Genomic DNA, 25,879 nt, shown 5'->3' with positions numbered 1-25,879 from the left:
CCTGTTATCTAGGATAGCTTGTGAAACTTTCAAGATGAGCTTCCAGAAAAATAAATGAGTGTGTTTTTTTGCATAAGTATATTTTCGAAGAGAATCAAAAGCGTGTAAGGAATGTTAGACAGTCCTTGTTCAGGACGGCTATCCTGATTTGGAACTTAATCGTCCAAAACAACAAAAAACAAAACAACATAATCAAAATCTATAAAAAAAATCATTGGCTATAGAAATCACCAAATAGAGGTCATTGTCTACAAAACAGAGAACATGAAAATAGAATAGCTTGAAGCATTTTCAGTAATTATATCAAGAAAGTGTTAAATGTGGTATCATTATAAAACACAAACAAATTGCTACATTACAGAGATCACGATCTTAAAGTGTCATAAAGGTAACAAGAGAAGAAAAAAAGTATTAAAAAGAAAAAGACTAAAAATACGATGGAGTTTAACAGATGCAAAGACAGAAGCTATATGAACTAAATCCACAAGCTTATTGCATACTATAAAGCTGTTCCGAATAGAGTTGTTGGTATGGAACTTACTCATCCTTATACTGTTGGATTTCACCTTCAGGAAAGTCTCCAGATGGGAAAAACTTCACGATAGGGATTGTAGGCGGATCAGTCTGCTGGGGCTTCTTCCTGCAAACATAAGCAAGAGACTGATCATTAAAGCAAACAATCAAAAGTGGCAAATCAAATTAAAAAAAGTCCTAGAAAAAACATTACTTACTTGCTTTTATTCTTGTTTTTCTTCTTATTCGTAGTTGAAGTCTCAGCTTAAAACAAACAAGAAGTAACTTATTAATCAACCATACACTCATGAACTCATCCATTCTCAATCTAAACCATAAGGCTATACTTTAAGTTTTAGAAAGCTATCAATAATCTAAACATTTAAAAACGTCAATTTTCTACAATCTAATTAATCAGTAACACAGAGAGATATCAAAAGAATTTTTTTTCTTAATGGGTGATTGAATTAGAGACGCAAAAAAGCTCAAAACTATGTGATCAGTCAGAACACTAAGAAAAAGTATTCACCTTTGCTTCCTTCTTCTTCTTCGTCGTTCTCCTCTTTTGCATTCTCTGTAATCTCGAGTTTCTTCGAAAGTTCAGACTCCAATGACTGTATGGTTCCAGATCCACATTAGACACATCTGGATTATAGAGTGCCTCGGATGCAGTACCTGGTTTTGTAACCATTTTCACAATTGACTTTTCACACAGAAATCAAACACGTTTAGCTCAATTACAGAGAGATGGCGGAGATTATTACAGCGGAGATGAACGACGCCGGAGACGATCGACGCCTGAGACGATGATGGACGAGATGATCGATGCCGGAGATGATGATGACTGAGATGATTCATGCTGGAGATGATTGACGCCGGAGAAGAGATGAGCTGTCGTAGTGCTTTCGTGATTTCAATTTTCAGAAGAAAAAAATATAATTAGAGAAAGAGAGGGGCATAAGAGTAAATGATCCTCTTTAATGAAACCTATTTTGTGACTTTGGGCCTTGAATGCTAGTTTGGGAACAAAAAATTGGTTTGGGGCTATCTAGGCCTGGGAATATGAGTTTTTACCCGCGGGGCCCGGCCCGTTTGACCCGTCGCGGGGCGGGTTCGGGTCGAACAATTTAGAAAAAATGATTCGCCGGTGCGGGTGCGGGTTATGAGCATTTTATGTGGGGCGGGTGCGGGTTGGTGGATTTTTAAACGCGGGTACCCGCCAACCCGCAATTTTTTTTTTTACATTTTTTTTTAAAAATAATTTTTTTGTAAAAATGTTTATTTTTAAAAAAAATATAGAAATTTTAAAAAATAATAATCAATATATTTTAAAATAATAATCAAAATATTTTAAAATTTTTAAAATATTAATTATAAATATATTATTTATATTATATTTTACAAAAATTAAATTAAATAAATATTTTTTAAAATAAAAATATAACTCGCGGGTCCCGTGGGTTACCCGCAAAATTGAGCGGGGCGGGTGCGGGTACAAATTTATTTGTTCGCGGGTTGTGCGGGTCGGATTTTTTGACAAAAAAAAACTTTGTAACCCGCGGGTTGGCGGGTCAGCATGGCGGGTTTAACCCGCAACTCAGCCTTAGGGCTATCTATGCCATTTTCTCTATATGAAAAGTTTAAAATATGTATATTTTTGATTCGGAGGGAATACTAATTTTAAATCATTTTTGGATCATAAAAACTAAGATTGCGCTTTCTAAGCGCCTAACAAAAAGGTGAATAATTTTTTTTTAACTGGCAAAGAAGTTTTATAAAGTACTGTTTGTATACGCGGGGCGAAAATCAATAATTTAATTTTAAAAGAAAATAAATCAGACCAACTAATTATATAGTTAAGGGGTTTTTGCCAAAACTAACCAACAACTAGATTTTAACCCCAAACCTATACCCTAACTTGAATCAAATGAAAACTAACCTAAAAGCCTAGTGAAATTACAGCTCAGCTCCTTGTGACCAAACAAAAAAACAGAAGCCATTTTTACGAATATAGCCCTAGTAAATCGTCTGAGTCGTCTGAGATGTTGGAAGTCGTCTGGACGACTGAAGTGTAAGTCGTCTGGTACCGGTTTATTTTAAAAATAATTTATAACTCTTGTAAAAAAATATTTTGATGCGTGAAAAATAAAATTCAAGTAATTATAAACAGTTTTAAGTGATATAAATTAAGATATGATAAAATTGATTTGTTTTGAAGATAGATGAGTGGAAGTAGTGAATCATGAAATACTTTGGTTTAGGAGGCAAACATATGTTGTAGTATTGTATGTATTGTTAGGGTTAGATTTTAGAAAACTAAAATGTTTTTTTCAAAAATTAGTTTTCACCTATATGTGTTTATTTATGTGTATAGTAAACACTTTTCAAGTTTGATTTGATTTTATGAAGTCTTTAATTAGATAATTAAGTTTAGGGGTTATGTTTAGGATGTGGACGACTTATATTTCAGTCGTCTGTTGAATAATTTACTCGGACGACGTATATTTCAGTCGTCCACATCGTACCGAACCTTTAATTTTGCCAATGTACGTTTTAACCTAACCGGATCATTTTACTCGGACGACTTACATTTCAGTCGTCTGGTGAAGAAATTAAAACAGACGACTTACATGTAAGTCGTCCAAATATTCCCGCCTAAAATTTTTTAAAAAAATTATTTTTCCGCATAAATAATTTAAACCAGACGACTTACAAGACGACTGAAATGTAAGTCGTCCAGGAAGTCGTCTGAGTCAAAAATATTTAACCTAATGGGATTTTTTGTCTCCCTATATAAAGAAAGATTTACACATTCTCTCTCCTCCTCTCAAATGGCTGCAACAAAAATGTAATGTTCATCATTCTAAAACTCTCCAACCTCTCTCTAATCTCTTTGACTTGAAATACCAAACTTTATATGAATTTTTCAGTTTTGTCTCATGTATTTCTTACTAATCTATCTCTTTTGCAGGTTTTTAATCAAAAGGTACTCATCTTCCACTAATTTAGAGGTAAATCTATTAATTTTAGATATGTATTTTTGTGTGTTCTATAAATGTAGATTTATCTAATCTTCCACTCATTTTCTCTATTTTTAAGTCATTTGAACGTTTTTGGATATGCAGGTTTTTCAGATCTGGAAGACTTCTTGGACGACTTACCTGTTAGTCGTCTGGAAGTCGTCTGGACTTCTTGGAAGTCTTCTGGACTTCTTGGAAGTCTTCTGACAAAGTCGTCTGGACTTCCAGGAAGTCGTCTGGACTTCCAGGAAGTCGTCTGGACTTCCAGGAAGTCGTCTGGACTTCCAGGAAGTCGTCTGGACTTCCAGGAAGTCGTCTGGACTTCATGGAAGTCGTCTGGACTTCATGGAAGTCTTCTGACGAAGTCTCCCTTTCATAATAGATCTGAGCGTTTTGGTAAGTTCTTATGTCTGATTTTTCTTCATTTGGTAACTTCTTGTTGTATAAAGTTCTTACTTTTTCCCAAACTAAAACTCTCCAAACCCACTCTAATCTCTTTGACTTGAAAACACCAAACTTTATATGAATTTTCCAGTTTTGTCTCATGTCTTTCTTACTAATCTATCTTTTTTGCAGGTTTTTAATTAGATGGTACTCATCTTCCACTAATTTAAAGGTAGATCTATTATTTTTAGATATGTATTTTTGTGTGTTCTGTAAAGTAAGATTTATCTAATCTTTCACTCATTTTTTCTGTTTTTAAGCCATTTGAACGTTTTTGGATATGCAGGTTTTTCAGATCTGGAAGTCTTCTGGGACGACTTACCTGTTAGTCATCTGGAAGTCGTCTGGAAGTCGTCTGGACTTCTTGGAACTCTTCTGACAAAGTCGTCTGGACTTCCTGTAAAGTCGTCTGGACTTCCTGTAAAGTCGTCTGGACTTCCTGTAAAGTCGTCTGGAAGTCGTCTGAACTTCCTAAAAGTCTTCTGACAAAGTCGTCTGAACTTCCTAGAAGTCGTCTGGACTTCTTAAAAGTCGTGTGGTCTTGTCTACTCAAGTGGAATCCAAACTTGTCTTTGTAGAGGAATGATCTATAATAGTTTTGTTTGTGGTCTGTTTTGTGAATTGCATGTCTACTCTTTTAGTTGTGAATTTTTTGTAAAATCAGTAATAATGTTTTCCAAGATGTATTAAATGTGCTAACAATGTGTTTACACATTTACAAATCAATGAAATAATAGACTTCAGTAGCCTTTTTCTTATCTTTGGATCTCTCATATGCAATAATAAACTCCAATGGCCTTTTTCTCATCTTAATAAACAAGAATGTTGGTAGCTTTATATTGATACAACATTTTAAGAAGCATTTTAACCCTTCTTCCAACTCGTAACAATAGTCATCATTATTGTCTATAACAATAATACTTAAGCGATGGAAACAAACAATAGTAACTAGTCAAAGCATATCATATTTTATTATAAGTTTGTGTTGAAAAACTTAGTCAAATTTAGTAAACTAAGGGAGAGAACATATTTTGTAAATATGAGTTTTACATATCTTGAAGTTACTTATCACTCTTAAAAATAACAAGTTATTCAAAAACTAACGTAGAAGACTTAAAAACTAGCGGAGAAGATGCGGACGACTTCAATCTAAGTTGTCCAGACGACTAAACTATAAGTCGTCTGGTCAACGCAGAGGTTATTTTTGCAATTGACTTTGAAATCTGTTATTTCAGACGACTGAAAAATAAGTCGTCTACTATTGTTTGGCTAAAAAAAACTCCAAAAAAGCTAGACGACTTACATTTCAGTCGTCATAGGTTAGTTTTGCATTTGACTGGATTATTTCAGAAGTTTGACTTTTCTGGACGACTTACATTTCAGTCGTCTAGTGAAAATTAAAATAATAATATTTTTTAAAAAGTAGACGACTTACAGTTAAGTCGTCATAGGTTAGTTTTGCAATTGAAAAAAAAGCATCAAGATTTAATTATATACAGACGACTTATAATTCAGTCGTCCACGAGACGACTGAAATGTAAGTCGTCCAGGATTTACGAGGTTTGACCAGAATCTCGGAAAAAAATCCTGGACGACTTACAAGTAAGTCGTCTCGTGGACGACTGAATTATAAGTCGTCTGTGTATAATTAAATTTTGAAGTTTTTTTTTTCAATTGCAAAACTAACCTATGACGACTTAACTGTAAGTCGTCTACTTTTAAAAAAATATTATTATTTTAATTTTCGTCAGACGACTGAAATGTAAGTCGTCTGGGGAAGTCAAACTTCTGAAATTATCCAGTCAAATGCAAAACTAACCTATGACGACTGAAATGTAAGTCGTCTAGGTTCTTTGAAATTTTTTTTGAAACCAAACAAAAACAGACGACTTAACTTTCAGTCGTCTCAGGTTACAGATTTCAAAGTCAGTTACAAAAATAACCTCTGCGTTGACCAGACGACTTCCAGGTAAGTTGTCTACAGCCAGACGACTTCCCAAGTAAGTCGTCTGACGAACAGATCTGAAAAAAAACTCGATGTCATACCTTAAATTGGTGAGATAAGTTCCTTAGCATACATAAGGCTTCTCCAAGCACACAGAATCACAAACGAAAGTAACCCACCCAGAATCGTTAGCTTCTATGACTCTATAAACCATAAAAAAATTAGAATCAAAATCTTGAGTTTTTTTAGCTCATTGTGGAGAGAAAGTGAGAGATATGTTGTGTTTAGTTCACAAGAATGGAAAAAGAAGAAGGGTAAATTGATTTTGGGAGCATTAAGAGCTTCAAATTGGTTGTTCATGGTGGTTGTGGTATTGATGACAATGGCAATCTTGTAATTACTTGAAGATGATGAGGGTGAGAGAGTAAAAATGTCATTTTCGAAAAGAAAAAGAAAAAATTGATGGCATTTTCGTAAATTATATGAACTTGTGGGGTGAATAGGGCAAAACCAATTTTCAAAAAAAAAAAAGATTAGTTTTGTGTTTGACTTTAAGTTATATGTCAATTCAGCAAAAAATCCTATGTATAGTTAATGTATAAATTATGGATAGTACGATGGAGCGATGGATGGACTAGCTAGTTTTAATGTAAACTAATACAAAATGGCGCGTTTGGTGGTTGAGTATATGACTAAGCAATTTGTTGTAATATGAAATGATAAATTAATTGACTTTGACTTCATTATTCGTACGTTGACGTGGTCCATATAATTGCCGGTCGCTCCTAACAATCGAATACAAACTCTCTCATGGCTTCTTCCTCAACTCCCATGGTCAACGGACACCCTCAAGAGCGCCCTCAAGTGTTCATCAACTTCAGAGGAGAGGAACTACGCAAAAACTTTGTCAGCCATTTGGAGGACGCCTTGAAGGATGAGGACATCAACTACTTTATTGACACGATGGCAGATCCAGGGGACGAGATGGTTAACCTTTTCAACCACATCGAGGAGTCGAAAGTCGCACTTGCGGTTTTTTCTGAACGGTACTCAGAATCAAACTGGTGTCTGGACGAGCTGGTGAAGATTATGGAGAGGGTCGATGAGAAGAAACTTAGAATCTTCCCCATCTTCTTCCATGTGAAGGTAGGAGATGTGAAATACCAGAAGGGGAAATTTGGTGAAAACTTAAGAAAAGGAGAAGGCCGTGACCTATGTAATATGGATAAATGGAAGAAAGCTTTGCAGTCAGTTTCTCGAATAGTAGGTTTGCGTTTGGAGGCTGACAGTGACAGGTAATAATAAATTATCTGATCATCTCAATCCTACATTCCTACTTAGTACAAGTGACCTGACCTGATTGATTATATTCATTCATGTTTCATGCGTAGGACCGAGAGCAATTTTATCAGCCAGGTCGTTGAGAAACTGAAGACCGTGATAGCCTTGATCGAAAGAGAGGAAGGAACCAACATGGTTTCTACTAGTATGTCCTCTATGAATTCTATTGGAAATGCTTCATCTGGAGACATCTTACAGCCGATAGCGCCTTTCCCCAGCAATGGAATGAAAGAAGTCCTGAAGCAATTGGAAGAAAAGATAGATTTCAAATCCGAAGAAACTCAAATCGTTGGAATTGTTGGGATGCCTGGGACTGGTAAAACAGCCCTCGCGGAAATGCATCATCAAGAGTGGCAGTACAAGTTTTTGTTCAATGAGTTTTTCCGGGGATTCCGTGAAAAGTCCAAAGACGACTATGATTGGGTGAAGAACACGCTTCTAAATGCTCAACTCCAAAGGACAGGCAATGTAAAGATTTTTGTCGTTCTAGATGACGTGAGCGACAAGAAACAACTCGAGTTCCTTCGGACGAACCCCGGACTTATTAAGAAAGGAAGCAAGATTGTGATAACAACACGTGACAAGGGATTGATAGCAGATTTAGTTGAAGATACATACGTGGTCCCTGGATTGAACGACAAAGAAGCTCTACAGCTCTTCAGCCATCATGCCTTCAATGGTCAAGACTGTGATCATCCCCCAGAGAATTTCATTGAAATGTCAAAAATGTTTGTGGAATATGCCGGAGGCAATCCACTAGCTCTCCAGGAATTGGGAAATGAGCTTTGCGGGGAAAATGAGGCTCACTGGAGAAGGAGACTAGAAACGCTGCCACATTGTTGCAATGAGAACATCGGAAGAGAACTAAGAATCAGTTATGACGACCTGACTCAGATGCAGAAACATGCATTTCTCGACATAGCTTGTTTCTTTAGATCCGAGGAAGAAGATTATGTACAACATTTACTGGACACTAACTCTGGTGAAGCTGGAAGCGAAGTTATTAGAGATCTCGCCGACAAGTTCATGATAAATATCTCTGCGGGCCGAGTAGATATGCATAATCTCTTTTGTACGCTGGGAAAAGAAATTGGTTCATCAGTTGAAAAAAATTTGGGGAAAAGTAGATTGTGGAATCGTGAAGATGCTCGTGAGGCTCTGGTCCTCAAAAAGGTAAGCAGGAGAATTCTCTAGAACATACAACTTCCTCATTAGTTTTTATATTTTGTGTTTAGATTAAATTTCATTTGGGTGTCGATAAGCGCATTTCTAACTCATTGTTATTCTAAACTTCGTATTCTGTTTTAAGAGAGAAAGAAAATAGGAAACTACAATGGAAATGGCAAGGGAATAAAATAGCCTTAGAACGTAAAGCTTTGCTCTAATATATTATATCTACTGTTAGCAGGGAACTGTTAGTGCACGAGGTGTATTCCTAGATATGTCCAAAATAGGCAAGGGAATAGCCTTAGAACGTAAAGCTTTGATTAAGATGCCGAATCTGCGGTACCTCAAAATCTTTGACTCTGGCTGTCCTCGGCAATGTGAGCCTGTTGACGGCAAAGTAAACTTGCCTGAGGGACTTGAGTTTCCCTTGAAAGAGATCCGATATCTTCACTGGCTGAAATTTCCACTGGAGGAACTTCCGCCAGACTTCAACCCAGAGAATCTTATCGACCTTAGGCTGCCTTACAGCAAGATTAAAAGGGTTTGGAGAGAGACTAAGGTGTTTTATTTATACTTTTAATATTGAATTAAATATCTAAAATAACCTATGTAGCTTAGCTGATCGCGCTGTGTGTTGAATGGTTGTCACAGGATACACCAAATTTAAAGTGGGTAGATCTAACTCATTCGACTAACTTGAACGACATTTCAGCTTTGTCAAATGCTATATCTCTTAGACGGTTGAGTCTTGAAGGTTGCACTAAGCTTGATAAGTTGCCAGAAGGTATAGAAAATATGAAGAGTCTTGCTTTCTTGAATCTCAGAGGATGCACAAGGCTCTTGTCTCTCCCAGACATTAATAACTTAATCTCTCTCAAGACTCTCATCCTCAGTGACTGTAAAATGTTCAACGAATTTCAGGTAATTTCTGATAATCTTGAATATCTACATTTAGATGGTACTGCGATTAAGGGACTCCCTCCGTCCATCCAAAACCTCGGAAAACTTATTGTTTTGAATCTGAAAGACTGCAATGAACTTGAGTCTCTACCAGACTGTCTTGACAAGCTTAAAGCTCTTGAAGAACTGATACTCTCTGGTTGTTCAAGGCTTACAAATTTTCCCCATGTTGAGGAAATTATGGAGAATCTTCAAATTTTATTACTCGATGGGACGTCGATCAAAGAGCTTCCAAGTACATTATTACATTCTGGTAATAACTCCATCGACCAATTGGCTTTACAACGGATACAACTCCGGATGACTGGATTATCCTTATTGCGGCGTCTATGCTTAAGTAGAAATGATAAGATCAGCAGCTTGCAATCAAGCATCAGTCAACTCTATCATTTGAAATGGATTGACTTGACGTATTGCAGTAATCTGACATCTCTTTCAACGCTCCCACCGAATCTACGATGCTTAGATGCACATGGTTGCACCTCACTAAGAACAGTTGCCAGTCCTTTGGCCAGTCTCTTGCCGTCAACAGAGCAGGTCCCATCCTCATTTATTTTTACCAACTGTGAAAAATTGGAGCATGTTGCAATGAACGAGATCATGTGCTATGCTCACAATAAGAGTCGTCTGATTTCAGATGCACTGAACCGCCAAAATAAGGTATTTCTTTTTCTTTTTTAACTAACCTAACAATAAGTAGGGTATATATTACATATTCAGAAAAAAATTCTTAGTATGTGTGTATTAAGTGAAAAGCATTTCTAATACAGTGAATGTATTACTTATCTTTGGTTTTACTTTACAGAGACTTGCTTTGGAAGCTTTGGTTGGCACTTGCTTTCCCGGAATTGAAGTTCCGGCATGGTTCAATCACAAAGCCTTTGGAGCAGTCATAAAGCCAGAGCTGCCTAGACATTGGAGTGAAAGTGGGTTTGTTGGAATAGCTCTATGTGCTATTGTCTCATTTCATGACTACAAAATCCAAAACAACAACCTCATAGTGAAATGCATGCATATGTGACTTCAAAAATGCCATCGGAACATCCTCTGCTAGCTTTTCCAACTGTGATGTTGGAGGTTTATCCGAGGCAGGCAATGAGCAATGCACAGTCAAATCTACTCATGTTTTCATTGGCTTCACTAGTTGGTTGAATATCAACAAATGTAGAGAAGTTGGCCTTAAAGAAGGGTGTATTCCTGCTAAGGCTTCCATTGAATTTAAGGTCACGGATGGTACTTGTGAGGCTGCAAACTGTGAGGTACTAAAGTGCGGTTTTAGTTTCGTTTGTGAATCTGATAATGGTTCTTGGAATGCAAATGCTGAAGCAACTCCAATGATTTATGAATCTAATAACGGTGCTTTGGAGGCAAACGCTGAAGCAACTCCAGTGATAGTTGAATCTAATACTGGTTCTTCGGATGCAAACGTGGTTGCAAATCCAGTGGTAGAGGGAGAAATACAAGGTGGAGGTAGATTTTTGGGTCTCTTGAGAAGAAGAGCATGGTTTTTAAATTTATGATTACAAAAATGTAAATGCATTAACATCGAGTGACGATTATCAATCATCAATGGTGAAGGATATAAGTTTACCGTGAATAATATAAGCTCAATAGTTTCTTGATATATTTATCTTAGTATGATAGCAATAAAATTAAAAGTTTGTTGTTTTAAATCTTGTTTGAGTGTCTACATCAAAAGCTGTAAAATGTTTGCCACTCTTAAAACCTACTAGGGAGAAACTTATTCTTAGAGATCGATTATATCCATTGGACAAAGCCATCGAGCAAACATAAATTAGTCCGGTTCAGTTGAAATCGGCACAAGTTTACGCCGATTTAAAAGAGAAAAAGGAAAAAAACACTTGTATATAAAGAGAAGGCCGAAGACCGAGAAAGACATTCACAAACACACGATTCTCGGCACAAGAACTAGAGTTTTCATTATTCTATGTGTACTTGCCGAGTTGAGCTAATTCTCAAAAGTCTTATCCTTTTCTCTTGTTATCCGTCTCTTGATCAATCAATAAACGTTTTTTTCAAATAATTTACAATCGATTGTATATATCCAGTATATGTCGAATTCAGATTAACCACTTATTCTATAAATTTTCAAGATTTAGCTTCATCATTTCCCACCTATCAACGATCATCATAACTGAGTGTTCTTGTTTAACAACCACAATCGGTAAGGAAGATATATATATATATATATCACAAAACTGGCAGCCATACATACAGACCAAATTGGACTTATCCACTAAATAAGGGTTTCCTATTTAGGAAGTAACATTAGCTTGTCTTCCACGATAACAAAACTGAGGAAGAGAATAAACAGAGTAAAAATACAATCCGAATAAAACCTGGAAATTCTCTCAAATAGTTTTTTGTCCTGTTTTTTTTCCACAAAAATAGCCCTTAATTAAAAAAAATGATAGAAAATTTAAAGGAGGTATATTAGGAAATTTCTCTAAAACCAAAGGCAAACAAACTATATAATCTTCTTCTAATCGTCCTTTATTAGAATAGATAAAATATTGAACAGCGTTTTCACTTCTTGCCCTAATCCATCTAGAAGTGTATCTAGCAAGCTTAAGTTTTGGAGCGACTCAAAGGTATTCAACATAAAAAGGTTTTAAATTTTGTAATCTTAAAGCCTCTCTGTGTTATCCACAGTCTTCCCTTAAGTGGAGAACACCATTGATCCAGATTCTATTTCTCTCAGTCCTCCTGTATCCAGTGGTTTGATCATCTCTATAACTTCTGTACGTTTGATTCTCGTGCAACAAGAGAGATCAAGAAGTTCAAGATTCTTTAGCTGATCAATGCGTGGGGTGCGCTCCAAAGTTGTGCAACCTTTTAGAACGATCTCCTTAAGACTACAAGCTCTCGAGAGTTCATCAACTTCAACTAGTTTCTGAGAATGACTAAGATTTATTATCTTCAACTTCCCTAGACTCTGTAAAACAAAATGAAACACAAAGTAATTCCATAAATGCAAGAGTGAACAAAAAAAAACAATTGCGTTTACCTTGGTTCCTGTCCAGAGATATTGAAGCTGACTATAAGGCAAATTGATTTCAACAAGGTGGCTGGGATCAAAATCTTGAGGCAAGGATTGCAACGGATAGTATTCCCAGTGAAGTAGTGTGAGCTCATAAGGCAGAGATTCTAGCCCCTTGGGGAGATATAGTTCTTGAGAAGGTTCAGAGCTTGAGCTGTAAATCTTTAACAGCCTAAGATTATACATATTCTCAAATGCATTAGGGTTAACAAAAACGTTTATGTTTGTCGTGTCAAGAAATATTCCTTCAATAAATTCAGTTTCCTACAAAAACATAAACAAGTGGGTCAGATTGATAGAGACGATTTCTATTTAATTCAATGTGACTCAGTAGTACCTTAGGTTCATCATCTTCTAGTAACGGCTTGATGCTTGACGGTTCCCACATTCTCGCAATGTGACTGTTTTCTGTTTTGGCGATTTCCCGACCAACGTCTTGTATCAAATTATGCATCTTCACCTTTTTGTTCTCTGATATCATCAAAAGAGACCGATCCACAAGACGGTCAACTCCAACGTGAGGAAAAAACCCACAACCTTCAAGAATTCTCAAGATGTAGTCTAGTTTTTCGTCTTTAAAGAAACAAGCAATGTCCAAAAATATGTTCCTCTCGTGGTCGGTGAGCGTATCATAACTGCTTTTGAAAACGTCCATAATCTCCTGTGGAGGATGACGCTTGATCTTTTCGAACTCTACTTCCATTTCTTCTGGTTTTGCTCTCTCCTTCAGCGCTCTGCCATAGGAGCAAAGAGCTGCACGATTCCCATTAGCATACTCAACGACCTTCTTTGACACTTCTACTAGATTACTATCACTTGGTTCTTTCTCTGGAAACGCGAACTGGTTGAATAGTTGTAGACCCTCCTTCTTGTTTAAGGATGTTACCTCGAAAAAACCCTGGACTTGACACTGGTAAAGAATTTGTTTATCTCGTGATATTATGATGATTAAACTCGCGAGACCAAAACAATCATATCCTCCAAGGAAAGACTCGGCTTCCATAGGATTACGCACATCATCAAGAACAATAAGAACTGTTGTCCTTTTTAGTTTTTCGATGAAATGCTCTTCCCGCAATTTGTATAGTCCTTTCTCCTCAAAATTCACGTGGAAGTCTTCGAGAAAACAATGAGCTTCAAAGTCCTGAGACATTAGGTTAAAGGCTGTTTGAGCTATGGTAGTCTTGCCTACACCAGGTGTACCCCACACCCCTAGCCGGTAGATGTCATGAGATTGCTTGCGAAGCAAGTTTTCAATCCCAAGAAACCTCGAATAAAAGCCGATCGTACCAGTTGGATACAGCTTCTCGCGCACATCTGCAACAATTTCATCCACTAACTCCGAGTCACTGCAAGTTATTAACACATGATTATGTTCGTTATTTGATCTTTTATATATATGTCCTACTAGTAGCTATATTTCATATCATACAGATGCTAGTGACAAATCGTTATTACTTTCCAAACCTAGCATTGCACACGTATGATGGAACCATAATAACCCGTTGTTCACTTGAGCAATACTTAAAATGGTTGAATTGTTACAACATTGGAGTTCAGATTAAAAAATTGCCACTATTCTTTATTTATCACCATAATATTCTACATCTTCTGGATTTGAAAGTCTCTGGATTTGAAAGTCTAACAGGTTCCCAGATTTAGATTTGTCTCAACACTATAAAACAATAAAAATCTATGTATATTATGACTTCAAAGAAATTCACAGTTTGGCCATAGCGGTCCGCTGATCTCACTAAAGGTCTGACTGGTTCAAACTCAGCGGTTGTGGTTGCGGATGCGGAAGTTTACGGATGTGTGCGGTTACGGTTTCAAACGTTATTAAATGTTTCGCATGAGTGGTACAAAATTGTTACAAAATTATCATAAGTTTATATTTCTCAATTATTCTTTATGATTATTTTTTATAAGGATTTTTTGTGATCTTTGTTGTTACTTCTTCTGAAGTTATTACTTTCATGTTTTTGCGGCAGAAAAAATGATTGAATCACTTTAATATAGCAACTAGATTTTGACCCGCGTTTTGAAAGCGCGGAATATTTTTTTTAATTTAGAAATTACTATTATTTTTGTTTCAATTGAATGTTTGAGTTTTGACGTCTTATAATGCGAGACATTCGGGTTTTAGTTTGGGTCTTTTCAAGTTATTCTGTTTTTGGGTTATTCAGTTTAGAGTGTTTAGGACCCGTTTCAAAACCAGACATTTTTTTTCGGATCAGATCAGTCTAGGTATTGTAAAATTTGGGCCGCGTTTATGGTTTTTGTTAAACCTAAAGTGGAACCGAATTAGAAATAGTTTGAGTTTGATGTATGTTTAAGGCCAAAATTTTCGAAAAAAAATCTTGAAACCCCAAGTTAAACACATAAATCAAGAAAGTTGGGTAAGTAAGGGTTTTTGGATATTTTAATTTATAAATTATATTATTATACTATAATTTAATACTTTCATTTTAAGATTTGGATAATCTTTCGGTTTTCGGTTTGATTTTGGTTTGATTTCAATTTTTGGATTTAGAGAAATAGGAACCTTTCGAGTTTTTGCAAAACAATTTCTGGTTTTAGTTTCAGTTTTTTCGTTTCGGTTTCAATTTGATTTTCCGGTTTTGAATAATATGTTCAAGACTAACGTCTCATTAGTTTTCTTATCCGTAATTTAATATCTGTCTTACTAAAATATAATCAATATTATTTTAGGCTTAGATACTTTATAATATTAATTTTTGTTTTATTATGTTTTTAAAGGATTATTGTCCTTCATTAAATATATTTTTATCCTTTGTAAATTGATTCAACAAAATCATGTGTCCTAATCAGCCTTCACTTGCCTATATTTAAGGGATGTACATGACTAATGATTGTCATATTCAAAATAGTTATATATAATTCTCACAATTTGTTATTTAAAATTGAATACAATGGTACTATTATAAATACAGTAGAACCTCTATAAATTAATACTCGATAAATTAATAATCTCTATAAATTAATAATTTTGTCGGTCCCAACTTAGGCCGGTGTAAAATATGACACAAATCGATAAAATAATAAGATAATAATATGTTTAAAACTCACATGTAAATATATAGTCCCATTAAAATCATAAATTAATAATCTATCTCTATTTTTATTTTATATAAGTACATACTAAACATTATTTTGTTGGTTTTATATTCACAATGAAAATACTTCTATTTTTCTTAATATTTTAATATAATTTGATAATATTTAGTAAAATTATATCGAAAACCACATAAAAATTCTACGAAATATAAAAATATACACCAAATAAGATAAATAATATGAAAGTCAAATATATAAAATTTAAATAATGTATGTACGGTAAAATCAAATATTTCCTTATTTTATTAATAAAAATAGAAAAAATCTTTTAAAAAAACTTTTGTAAATTAATAAAATTTTAAAGTCTCAATATTATTAATTTATAGAGGTTCTACTGTAGTTAGCAAATCAAGGGATCTCAGTAATACAGAAAATTCATAAGACAAATTTTTTTTTTTTTTTTGAATCTAAACAAATTAAATTACAGAATCCTAATATATATCAATTGAAAAGTCTTTATTGACTTTTGCTTACGTGTCGATCATAAGTAAACTCTTACAAAATTGTTATAATTTGATTGGTCGATGATTTTTAATTTTAATTTATTTTATTTAGATCTAAAAAGAAAGGTAAGTCTATAACCAGTTAATATCACTTGCCAAATAATTTACATAATATTACAAATAATTATTTATGGTAACTAATTGTTTAAATTATAGAAAGAGAAATAAATTGATCATTTTCTATATTTATAAAATTTATAAAATACATAAAATAGTAAAAGACAAACTGTTTATAGAAATTAATATAGTGATTTTATATTCTTATTTAAAAGCATTATATTTTGTGTAAATTATCATAATAACTATTAGTATATTCTAAAGTTTTTATTACATGCTTTATAAATCATTTATAACAATATTTTTCAAATTATTTATCTTGGCTTACTGTATATTTTAAATGATTATAAGAGTTTGTATGTCATCTATGAGAGCTTATAAATTAATTTATAAAATTTATTTTAAAATCTCATTCTACTATCCTACTATATATTAATTGAAAAGTGACTTATGAGACTTTTTCTTATGTGTCGATCATATATGAAATCTTAAAAAAAATGTTATAAATTGATTGGTCGATATTATTTAATATAGATCATTTTTTTTACATTTTTTAAAATGCATAAAATAATAAATGACAAAAATTTTATATAAATCAATCTAATGATTTTATATTCTTATTTAAAATAATTATATTTTATATAAATTATCATAACAACTATTAACATCTTCTAAAGTTCATATTACATGCTTTATAAATCATCTATAAAAATATTTATCAAATTATGTATCTTGGCTTATTGTATATTTTAAATTATCATAAGAGTTTGTAAGTCATCTATAAGAGCTAATAAATTATTTTATAAAATATATTTAAAATCTCATCCTACTATCCTACTATATATTAATTGAGAAGTCACTTAAGAGATTTTTTTTTTTGTGTCGATCATTTACGAAATCTTCAAAAATTGTTATAAATTGAGTGATCGATAATTTTTAATTTTTATTTATTTTTATTTTAATTAGATTTAGTAGGAAAAAATAAGTCTATAATTAGTTAATATCACTTGCCAAAAATCTAAATAATATTACAAATAATTATTTATGGTAACTATTTGTTGAAACTATAGAAAGAATAATAATGTTTGATCAATTTTTATATATTTGTAAACTACATAAAATAATAAAATCTTTTTTTATTAAAATTGATATAATGATTTTATATTCTTATATAAAGCCTTATATTTATATATAAAGTATTATAATAACTATTAATGTCTAATAAAATTCACAAACTTTATAACTCATTTATAAAAATTATAAATACATTTATAAAATTATTTATCTTATCTCAGCATATGTTTTAAATTATGATAAGAGGTTTTAAGTCATTTATACAAGCTCATAAAATATTTCAAAAGTTTCAGTATCATATACCTTCAAAACTTAAGTAATTTTATTAAAAACTGAATCATGAATATTATATATAACTAATTTTAGTACAATTATCAATACAAAATATCAAAAGTATTTAAAATAGTCATATTTATCTTTTTTTAAAAGCAATCATTCTTAGAAATTCAACTAGATCAAAATTTGCTAAGTTCAAAATTTGCTAAGTTCAATTATCAACACACTTATAAAGCATAATGGCACTAGATCAAAATTTGCTAAGTTCCAAAGTACATGAAAAGTTAAAGGCTTCAACTATGATTGTTTTCAATTTTTTTACTATTTATCATTTAAATTAAAACAATTTCAAATTATTTTTCAAAAGAAGTAAAACACAGTGTATTTTTCAAAATAAAATTTATTTGCAGAGTATTTTTCCAAATTTTCCCTATATATTATTCTTTCTCCTTATTTATCATTTTCTTTCTTACTTTTTGGTTTCTTCTTTATTTTATTATTAAGAGATTGGATGAGAAATTCTCAATAAAAATACCTTTTTAACATTTCTTATTATTTCTTAATATTAAAATTTATTCTAAGAAACTCTATTCACCAATGTTGATAGCCAAATATTGTTGCTTTATCACCACAAGAATTAAATTTCCAAATCCACCAAATGAAGCTAAATCAAATTTGTAAATTCACTGTGTTTGGCTACTTCCAAATTTTAGATATATGGAAAACACTAATTTAAAATACACGAACTTACTTTCGTTGATCACTTGACTTATGGCCTCGCAAGTTCGCGGCTTCAATCAGACCGTTTCGCCATCTTCCTTGTAGGTGGTTGGAAAAAGCTTCTCCGAAACTTTCCATCTTTTGCTCAATCATTGATAGAGTGACATCACCATAGAAGACCGGAATCACCACGACCAGACCGTCTTTACGCCGCTCCAGGAACTTCACGAGCGTTTCCAAGAAGAGCGGCGAGAACGCGTCTTTCTTGGAGAAAACTACCACAATAAACTTAGTTCCTTCAATGGCAGACTGAGTGGCATCAGGTAGCTGAAAATCAGTATTTGATGTCACTGCCGCACCGCTGGTGTCTTCTGCGACAAACACGGAGATACTACTCCGGCTGAAAGCAGCCGAGAGATGGCTGGCAAAGGAGTAGCGGAACTCTTCCAAGCTGAAATGAATGAATACGTCATGTTGATTCACACTTGAAGTCTCCATTGAGTGTTTTTTTTCTAGTGGAAGTTCTCAAATCCTTTTGTCTGAAATTTCAGTTTCTCTGACCCTTTCTGTCTCTCTCTCTGGTGGCCAATTAACTAGCCATAACTGGGAAAATAGTAAATACCCTTTCTTTGGTTCAGCAAACAAGTCTACGGTATAAATTTTCATTCATATTAAAAAAACATATCAAACGATTTCTAGGATAAAGAGGATGATTGGTTTGGCTTTATCTCCGTAACTTTATTTTTTTTAAATCATTAAACTTTACCAATTATGCTGTAGCTTTATTTTTTAACGTTAAAGCATACATCAAGTTTCAATTAATTTTCACCAATCATGCTTCAACTTTATTTTTTAAGCTACATCAAAATAAATAAAGCAAATCTTATTCTTTTGTATTTTAGGCAGAAAATCTAAATTTTCTTTTTATAGGCTGTAGAATCTCTGAAATGAAAATAACTATTTATAATATGAAAGAAAGAAAATAATCATGATAAAAAACACTTATAACTATTTTAATTTAATTTTGGGTGTTTTAAACTACTGAATATTTTATATAACATAATATTATTTTCATATCACACTTTCAATAACAGTAAACTTTGGTAATTTATTAAAAAATATTAATATAAATTATTTTAATTAATAAAAATTATCTATTTCATATATACATCGCATAGTTTACATGTTTTATTCTAAAATATCTACGGCATATGTCTTACAGCTACAACAAATTTAACTACATCAAAAATATATGCAACAAAATCTACAACAACAACTTTACAGCTACAGCCGACTTACCTACAGCTAAATTCTTACAGCCATAGTCAAACCAATTACCACCAAAGTCTGATATGCTCTTATTGGTGAAAAAGCAGTCTCATATACTCATCTCTTTTTTCTATTTTTAATTATTTTTATTTTTATCAGAAAAAATATTATAAAGACTATAAACCTAAAGCAAACCTAACTAATATACAACTAAACCAACCGGAGTATCCAATTCAATTGTATATCCATCTTGGTCAACCCATTTATTCTCTCCGAAATCCCTAAAATTGAGTAAGTAATTTAGGTTTTACTTACTTCTAGCTTCTTCTTCGTCTTCTCTAAAACAAATCTATCTTTTCAATCCTACAGATTTTCTTTAATCATTTTATCACCGGAGAAATGATAACCTTCCAACAGAAAATGCGTCGAATCTTTCTCCCAAAAAATAACAATATAAAGAACCATGAATTATACATCGAAAAAGAGAGAAACAAACCCATAATGGTATAACTTAGTAAAACTTAGTGCAATTATAAAGAGACTTTGTGGAGCTTAGTACAACTTCAACTTCAACAAAGAAGTTGGTAATGAACAAAACGAAAAAGGAAGCATATGAGTTCTCAATGTGACAAAACCTATGGAGTGAAATTTTTCCGAAGTTTGACAAAGAACATAGAAATCCAGATTAAAAGCATAGATAATAATCCAGATAATATGGACTCAGATAATATCCGTAAGAAAACTTAATAAAATCCAGTTTAATAACCGGAAACGTCATCCAATGTTTTAGGATTCGAAAAATAAAAATAAAAACACACTTAATTTAAAGTTTTGATTTAGAAGGCAATACATGCAAAGGGACTTTGATTTAGAAGGCCCTCGAGGCTTAGACATAAACGACTCTTCAATCTTGTCCCAGTCAATATACATGACTTTAACAGTTGCTAACTTCTCCTCTGAAAGGAGGAGCTTGGCTCGGAGGAGCTTGGCTTGGAGTCTCTCCTTCTCCGCTTGACGTCAAAAAGTGCCTCCTTCTCTATCTCTCCAAGTAACTTTATTTGATCAGAAATAGAGTATAGCTCAGTTTGTGCTGTGTGACTTTTCTCCTTTTCTTTGTTCTGATCCTTCACCACTTGGAGGATTGCCTGGTAGTGTTCCTTTGTTTCTGCCTTTCCTGTTTTAGTCATTCTTTAGTCATTCGTCTGTAGTCATCATCCTTCATAGGGCCCTTCCTCTTAAGATCAATGGATCCTGACATCTTAACCTGCCTGTGTAAATGAAATCAACTCCAATCAAAACATACTTTGGCTTATAAGATGATGAGAAGTAGATGAGGTTTCTTACTTAAATTTGGATATTGATCAAGAAACAAGCGAGAGGAGGATGTTTCTTCTGCTTTAGATATTTTTCTCAAATGAAGGTTGGAGAATTTATTAATGGAATCAAAGTCCCAATGTAATGTAATAGGGAAATCAGAGTCCATGTATGCGACTCTTTAGTATACTCCCAATGTAGGCGACTCTTCAGTATATATGTGACTCTTCAGTTGTATTGGTTTACTAAGTACAACTTTGCCTAAGTTTCGCTTTTTCAGTAAACTTCGTAAACCTTATGAATATGTTGAAAAGTTCATAATTGCATTAAACTGATAGAAGTTTAAATGACTTGTACATCCAAATACCTAAAACTACCATGACAATAGGAATTAGACAACCTCCAACTATCAATATGTTCCTTCCATTATTGGGTCCTTCAATTCTCATAGTCAGAGAAGGTATACAAAACTAAAGTTTTATATTTTAACCAATAACTAGATCTTGATCCGCACTACCGTGCGAGTTTTTTTTATTTATATCCTAAAATGTTTTAGTTTATATAACAAAATTTACCAGTAACTTAATGTAATTTAGTGTTATATATTATGTAATTCTATAATAGCTATATTTACGTGGTTTATATATTATTACTAAAAAAAAATTATTTTTGTAACAAAAAATAGATCTAAATTTGTAAAATGTTACAATATTTTTGAATATGACAATAAAAAATATTTTACTAAATTTTATATATATAGTTACAATTTTAATAATGAAATAATAATCTGAAAATATATATATAGAAGAAGATACAAATACATGTGAAAGTTTGAAACAATCTATTCAATGAAACAAATATACCGTAAACTTATTATGTTTTCAAAATTGATAGACACATATATATAATATATACCAATTTAGAATTGAAAACAAAATGTTTATATAAAAATAAATTAAAACAAAAACTAGCGCGATCTATTATATAATTATAATACTTTATATAATTTTACATTTTCATATATAAATCAAAACTAAAATAAATTTTAATTTCTAATTATAGTTTATGATAACTAAAACTAAAATTAATTACTTTGGATATAAAATTTAAATTGATTCCGAAAATATTTTTAAATTTTTTTTTAGAAATTTCTTAAAAAATATTTATTGTTATTCAATTAAAAATATAAATATTATAATTAATTCATGTAAAATTTGATAAAATTTTAAAGAATGGTCCAAATGAAAAAATCACGCATGAAAAATTCATCACTACAATATATATATATATATTAAAAATATTATATATTTATCAATACATGTTTGTTAACACAACATCTATATAAATATTGATACATGTAACCACGCGTTAGTGGTCCAGTGGCGATCCTCGACCTGGGAAGTCATGGGTTCAAGTCCCGCTGGCGGATGTTGCTCTTGAGGGCCTTCGGGCCCAATACGGACACTTCCAACTACGCTGGCCACTGGTGGGAATTAAATGGGGTGATCACCAGCCCTCCTGGAGACCTCGGCGGGCTCCCCGGCTTAGCTCCGGTGGACGGTCTTTGGTTGATAGTCGGAGCCTTACGAGGTCTTCGGATACCAGGGTTATCAAAAAAAAAAAAAAAATATTGATACATGTATAATGTATAACATAATTAATAATAATAACACTTATTATGAAAATACAATAGTGTTAGGATTTTAATATTTGATTTGATTTATTATTTTCATGGTGAAATTCTAACAATATATTATTTTCATAATAAATGTTAATTATTATTATTATTATTAATTAGATCATATGCATGTATTAACTCTAGAATAATTAAATGTTATTAATGTTAAATTGATTATAAATGGTTATATGCAACTATAATTATATATTGATGGAATAAATATATTTTCGAAATTATCCATTATTAATAATATTTTGATGGAATAAAAAGATAATTAAATATCTAACATGATATTGTTATGAAAATACAAAAAAAATAATGTAAGCAACTTTCTAGGGATTGTCCATTTAAAATATCACACATGAAAAAAGTCATGACTTCTCTTTTAATAGTATAGAAGGTATACGAAACTATATATCCCAGTTATATGATTATAGTTCTACTTAGTTTTACAAGTTGTACGCTTACAGTTTCACAAAATTATACTAAGTTTTACTAGTTTAACCCCATCTTCTTATTCATATCAGAACGCTAATCTAATACAATTTCTTTTGATTCACCCAGTGTTTGACTAATAATCAATCTAATTCCTCAATTGATCCACTAAACTTAGTTCCCAAATGCTCAATTACTTAATTACTAACACATATATACAAATTGATCTCAACTCCAATTAACTAAGCCATATCAATGCGATATTGGATTAGAACATTATATTCAAATGGATTTAATTAGCTACAAAACAATAATACAAACCATAACTTACTTAAATTTGAAGATTACACTTCTTATTCCTTGATAAAGGCTTCAAAGTGGTGCTTGGTTATCGGGGGTCTTCGGGGGATTCTCATCGGGGAGAGCGAAAAGAGGAAAGAGAAGAAAGCATGTGATTGATTGGTTGAATTAAGTGGGAGTATTTTTTTTTTTTTACTTTAACTATCCATCTCAAGAGTATCTAATAAATGGAAAATATATCAGATTCATTCAGAGTATGATAGACTACTGTTTTACTAATAAGAGCATGTCAGATTTTCATCCGGATTTCTAATGGAAATCTTTCCCAAAAATCTCCCACGCTATAACTATCTTACATAATATTACTTTAAATTATCATTCAATATAGTAATATATAATTTTATTTAAAATGTGAATTTTTGGAGATATTTCCTCTACAATAATGATTCGTATATTTATTAAACTTGGGGTTAAATTAATACTAAGATTTACATGTAAAATATAAAATGATAAAATAGCCCAGCATGTGTATTATTTATTAATTTCCTAAATACAGAAATAAAATAGCTAGGTAATCAGTTATGTTATCTATTTGGGTTATATTTAATAAATTGAACCTATACATATCCTCAAATTATTGGTGGTTATTTTTTTTAAGTGTTTAGATTTTATATGTTAGATAGATTTTAGCTTAGAAAAATTTAGGATCTAAAACTTATATTTAATGGGTTTAGAATTAGTTTATATGCTTAAATCTGAAAGTTATGATTTTGGAAAAAAAAGGGTAAACTAAGCCTTGAATTATTTAATAAAAATAAATAAAATTTCTAATTTATATTATGTCTTTTATTTATATTTAAGTTAAATGATTAAACTAATATAAATATTAAAGTGCATAAAAGGTCAAAATACTAATGAAATATAAATTATACATGAGTTTTAAAATTATTTAAATGAAAAAATCTAATCAAATAGAAAGCCTGAGATGTTTAAAACGCGGGTAAAGCTGGTAATTTGCAGCGATGAAGCGTTGGTCAATGGTAGGGGTGGACACAAGCAAAGTACTTGCTAATTTTCAAAGGTTAGGTACTTGGCTTGACTCGTTCAAGTAATCGTATTTAGGACTTGAACTTGACTTATTTAAAATAAGTACTTGCTATATCTAGTACTCTAGAGAAAAATCAATACATGTAAGTTACTTGTTCCGATTTGTTATTTGCTAAAACCAAGTACTCGTTTGTAGATACTTATTACTTGTAAATTGCAAATTGAAAATAAGTAAAATAAAGTATAATCTCATACAAACAATTTCACTATCTTTTTTTATCAAAAAACTTTTGCTCAAATCTAATATTTTTATCTGATTTTAGTTACAATATAAATAAAAGACAAAATAGGTTAAATATATAAGAATATATTGTTTTAGAAACAAGTAGCGAATTATTGGAAAAAACAAGTAACCAGATAAATATTGAAAGATATAAAGATATTTGACAGGGACTTACATTTGCAAATAATAATATTTATTAGCTTATTATTTGATCTAACAATGTCAAGAAATTTTTAAGGTGAAACTAGACAAATAAGCTACAAACGAGCCAAGTAGTTTTAAATTTAGCGAGCCAAGTAGTTAATTATTTTAAGACTTGGTACTTGGCTTGTGCTTACAAGTTTTTCATTTGAGATACTTGTTACTTAATTTGATCACTGCAAGTACTTGATTTTACAGGGCAACTACATGACAGAGTAGTGGGTACAGCCGAGTATCGAGTATATGTGCCCAGCACTGACTCAATGGACAGCTCTTGACAATCACAATTTTTGGCATGCTCGGACAAAATATTAGAACTTTTGAAAAATCATTTTTTCTTTTATTTAATGTAAAACTCTAGTTATTTAATAAATTTAAAATTATTTGATATAATTAATAGATAAATTTAAAATGATGGAAATTGGAAATTGTAAAGATAACTAAATAGGCCGCAGAGTTGAAATCGCAGAAACTGATGTTTATAGGAATAAAATATGAGTATATCGTCATTTAATAACTAAAAAAATACTCGAATAACGTACTTTAAGATATGATTTGAACATTATACCATGTTGAACTGTTACTATTGTTCTACCAAGGAATATAATGTTGTGACGGACCGGATGCACTCCTAGGTCAGATGCTCTACTAGAGCCAGACCGGATGCCTGTGCTGGAGGCCAGACGCTCAACTAGAGCCAGATGTCCGTCACCAGATGTCCAACCCCTCGCTTAGTATGATATTGTCCGCTTTGGGCCTAAGCCCTCACGGATTTGTTTTTGGGTCGTTACTCCCAAAAGGCCTCATACTAAGTGGGATTGAACCAGCTATATATATTAGATTTTATTCTGCCTAATATCCGATGTGGGACTTGGATTGCCTCTTTATTTATTCTGACAATCCTCCCCTCAAACCAATGACCACAGAACCTTGGCTCTGATACCAATCTGTTGTGACGGACCAGATGCACTCCTGGGCCAGATGCTCTACTAGAGCCAGACCGGATGCCCGTGCTGGAGGCCAGACGCTCAACTAGAGCCAGATGTCAGTCACCAGATGTCCAACCCCTCGCTTATTATGATATTGTCCGCTTTGGAACTAAGCCCTCACGGATTTGTTTTTGGGTCGTTACT

At 32.4% G+C, this 25,879-nt stretch overlaps 3 protein-coding genes across 4 annotated transcripts; 1 reads left to right on the top strand and 2 right to left on the bottom strand.

The window, feature by feature from the left end:
* Positions 1-276: 276 nt before the first annotated feature.
* Positions 277-1,866, bottom strand: BNAC07G18300D. Its single transcript, XM_013859907.3, has 4 exons — positions 1,278-1,866; positions 1,043-1,188; positions 732-777; positions 277-640 (listed from the first exon to the last, which is right to left on the bottom strand). Exons 1-4 carry the CDS (start codon positions 1,369-1,371, stop codon positions 597-599), a joined length of 330 nt encoding a protein of 109 aa, XP_013715361.1. The 5' UTR covers positions 1,372-1,866; the 3' UTR covers positions 277-596.
* A 4,866-nt stretch (positions 1,867-6,732) lies between these two features.
* Positions 6,733-10,910, top strand: LOC106409119 (disease resistance-like protein CSA1). Its single transcript, XM_048764161.1, has 7 exons — positions 6,733-7,217; positions 7,314-8,436; positions 8,672-8,971; positions 9,082-9,214; positions 9,386-9,927; positions 10,196-10,340; positions 10,483-10,910. The coding sequence occupies exons 1-7, from the start codon at positions 6,733-6,735 to the stop codon at positions 10,908-10,910; spliced, it is 3,156 nt and encodes a 1,051-aa protein (XP_048620118.1).
* Positions 10,911-11,677: 767 nt separating this feature from the next.
* Positions 11,678-19,062, bottom strand: LOC106419142 (disease resistance protein RRS1B-like). Of its 2 annotated transcripts, XM_013859901.3 has the most exons (4): positions 18,251-19,062; positions 12,789-13,800; positions 12,419-12,715; positions 11,685-12,346 (listed from the first exon to the last, which is right to left on the bottom strand). In XM_013859901.3, exons 1-4 carry the CDS (start codon positions 18,715-18,717, stop codon positions 12,071-12,073), a joined length of 2,052 nt encoding a protein of 683 aa, XP_013715355.1. In that variant the 5' UTR covers positions 18,718-19,062; the 3' UTR covers positions 11,685-12,070. The 2 variants fall into 2 exon arrangements, with proteins under 2 accessions (XP_048618298.1, XP_013715355.1); XM_048762341.1 differs by having other exon boundaries at positions 11,678-12,715.
* Between the last annotated feature and the right edge of the window lie 6,817 nt (positions 19,063-25,879).

Source organism: Brassica napus, chromosome C7 (genome assembly GCF_020379485.1).
Source record: "Brassica napus cultivar Da-Ae chromosome C7, Da-Ae, whole genome shotgun sequence".
Taxonomy (NCBI): domain Eukaryota; kingdom Viridiplantae; phylum Streptophyta; class Magnoliopsida; order Brassicales; family Brassicaceae; genus Brassica; species Brassica napus.
The sequence above is the reverse complement of the archived record's forward strand: the minus strand, read 5'-3'. Positions and strand labels throughout refer to the sequence as shown.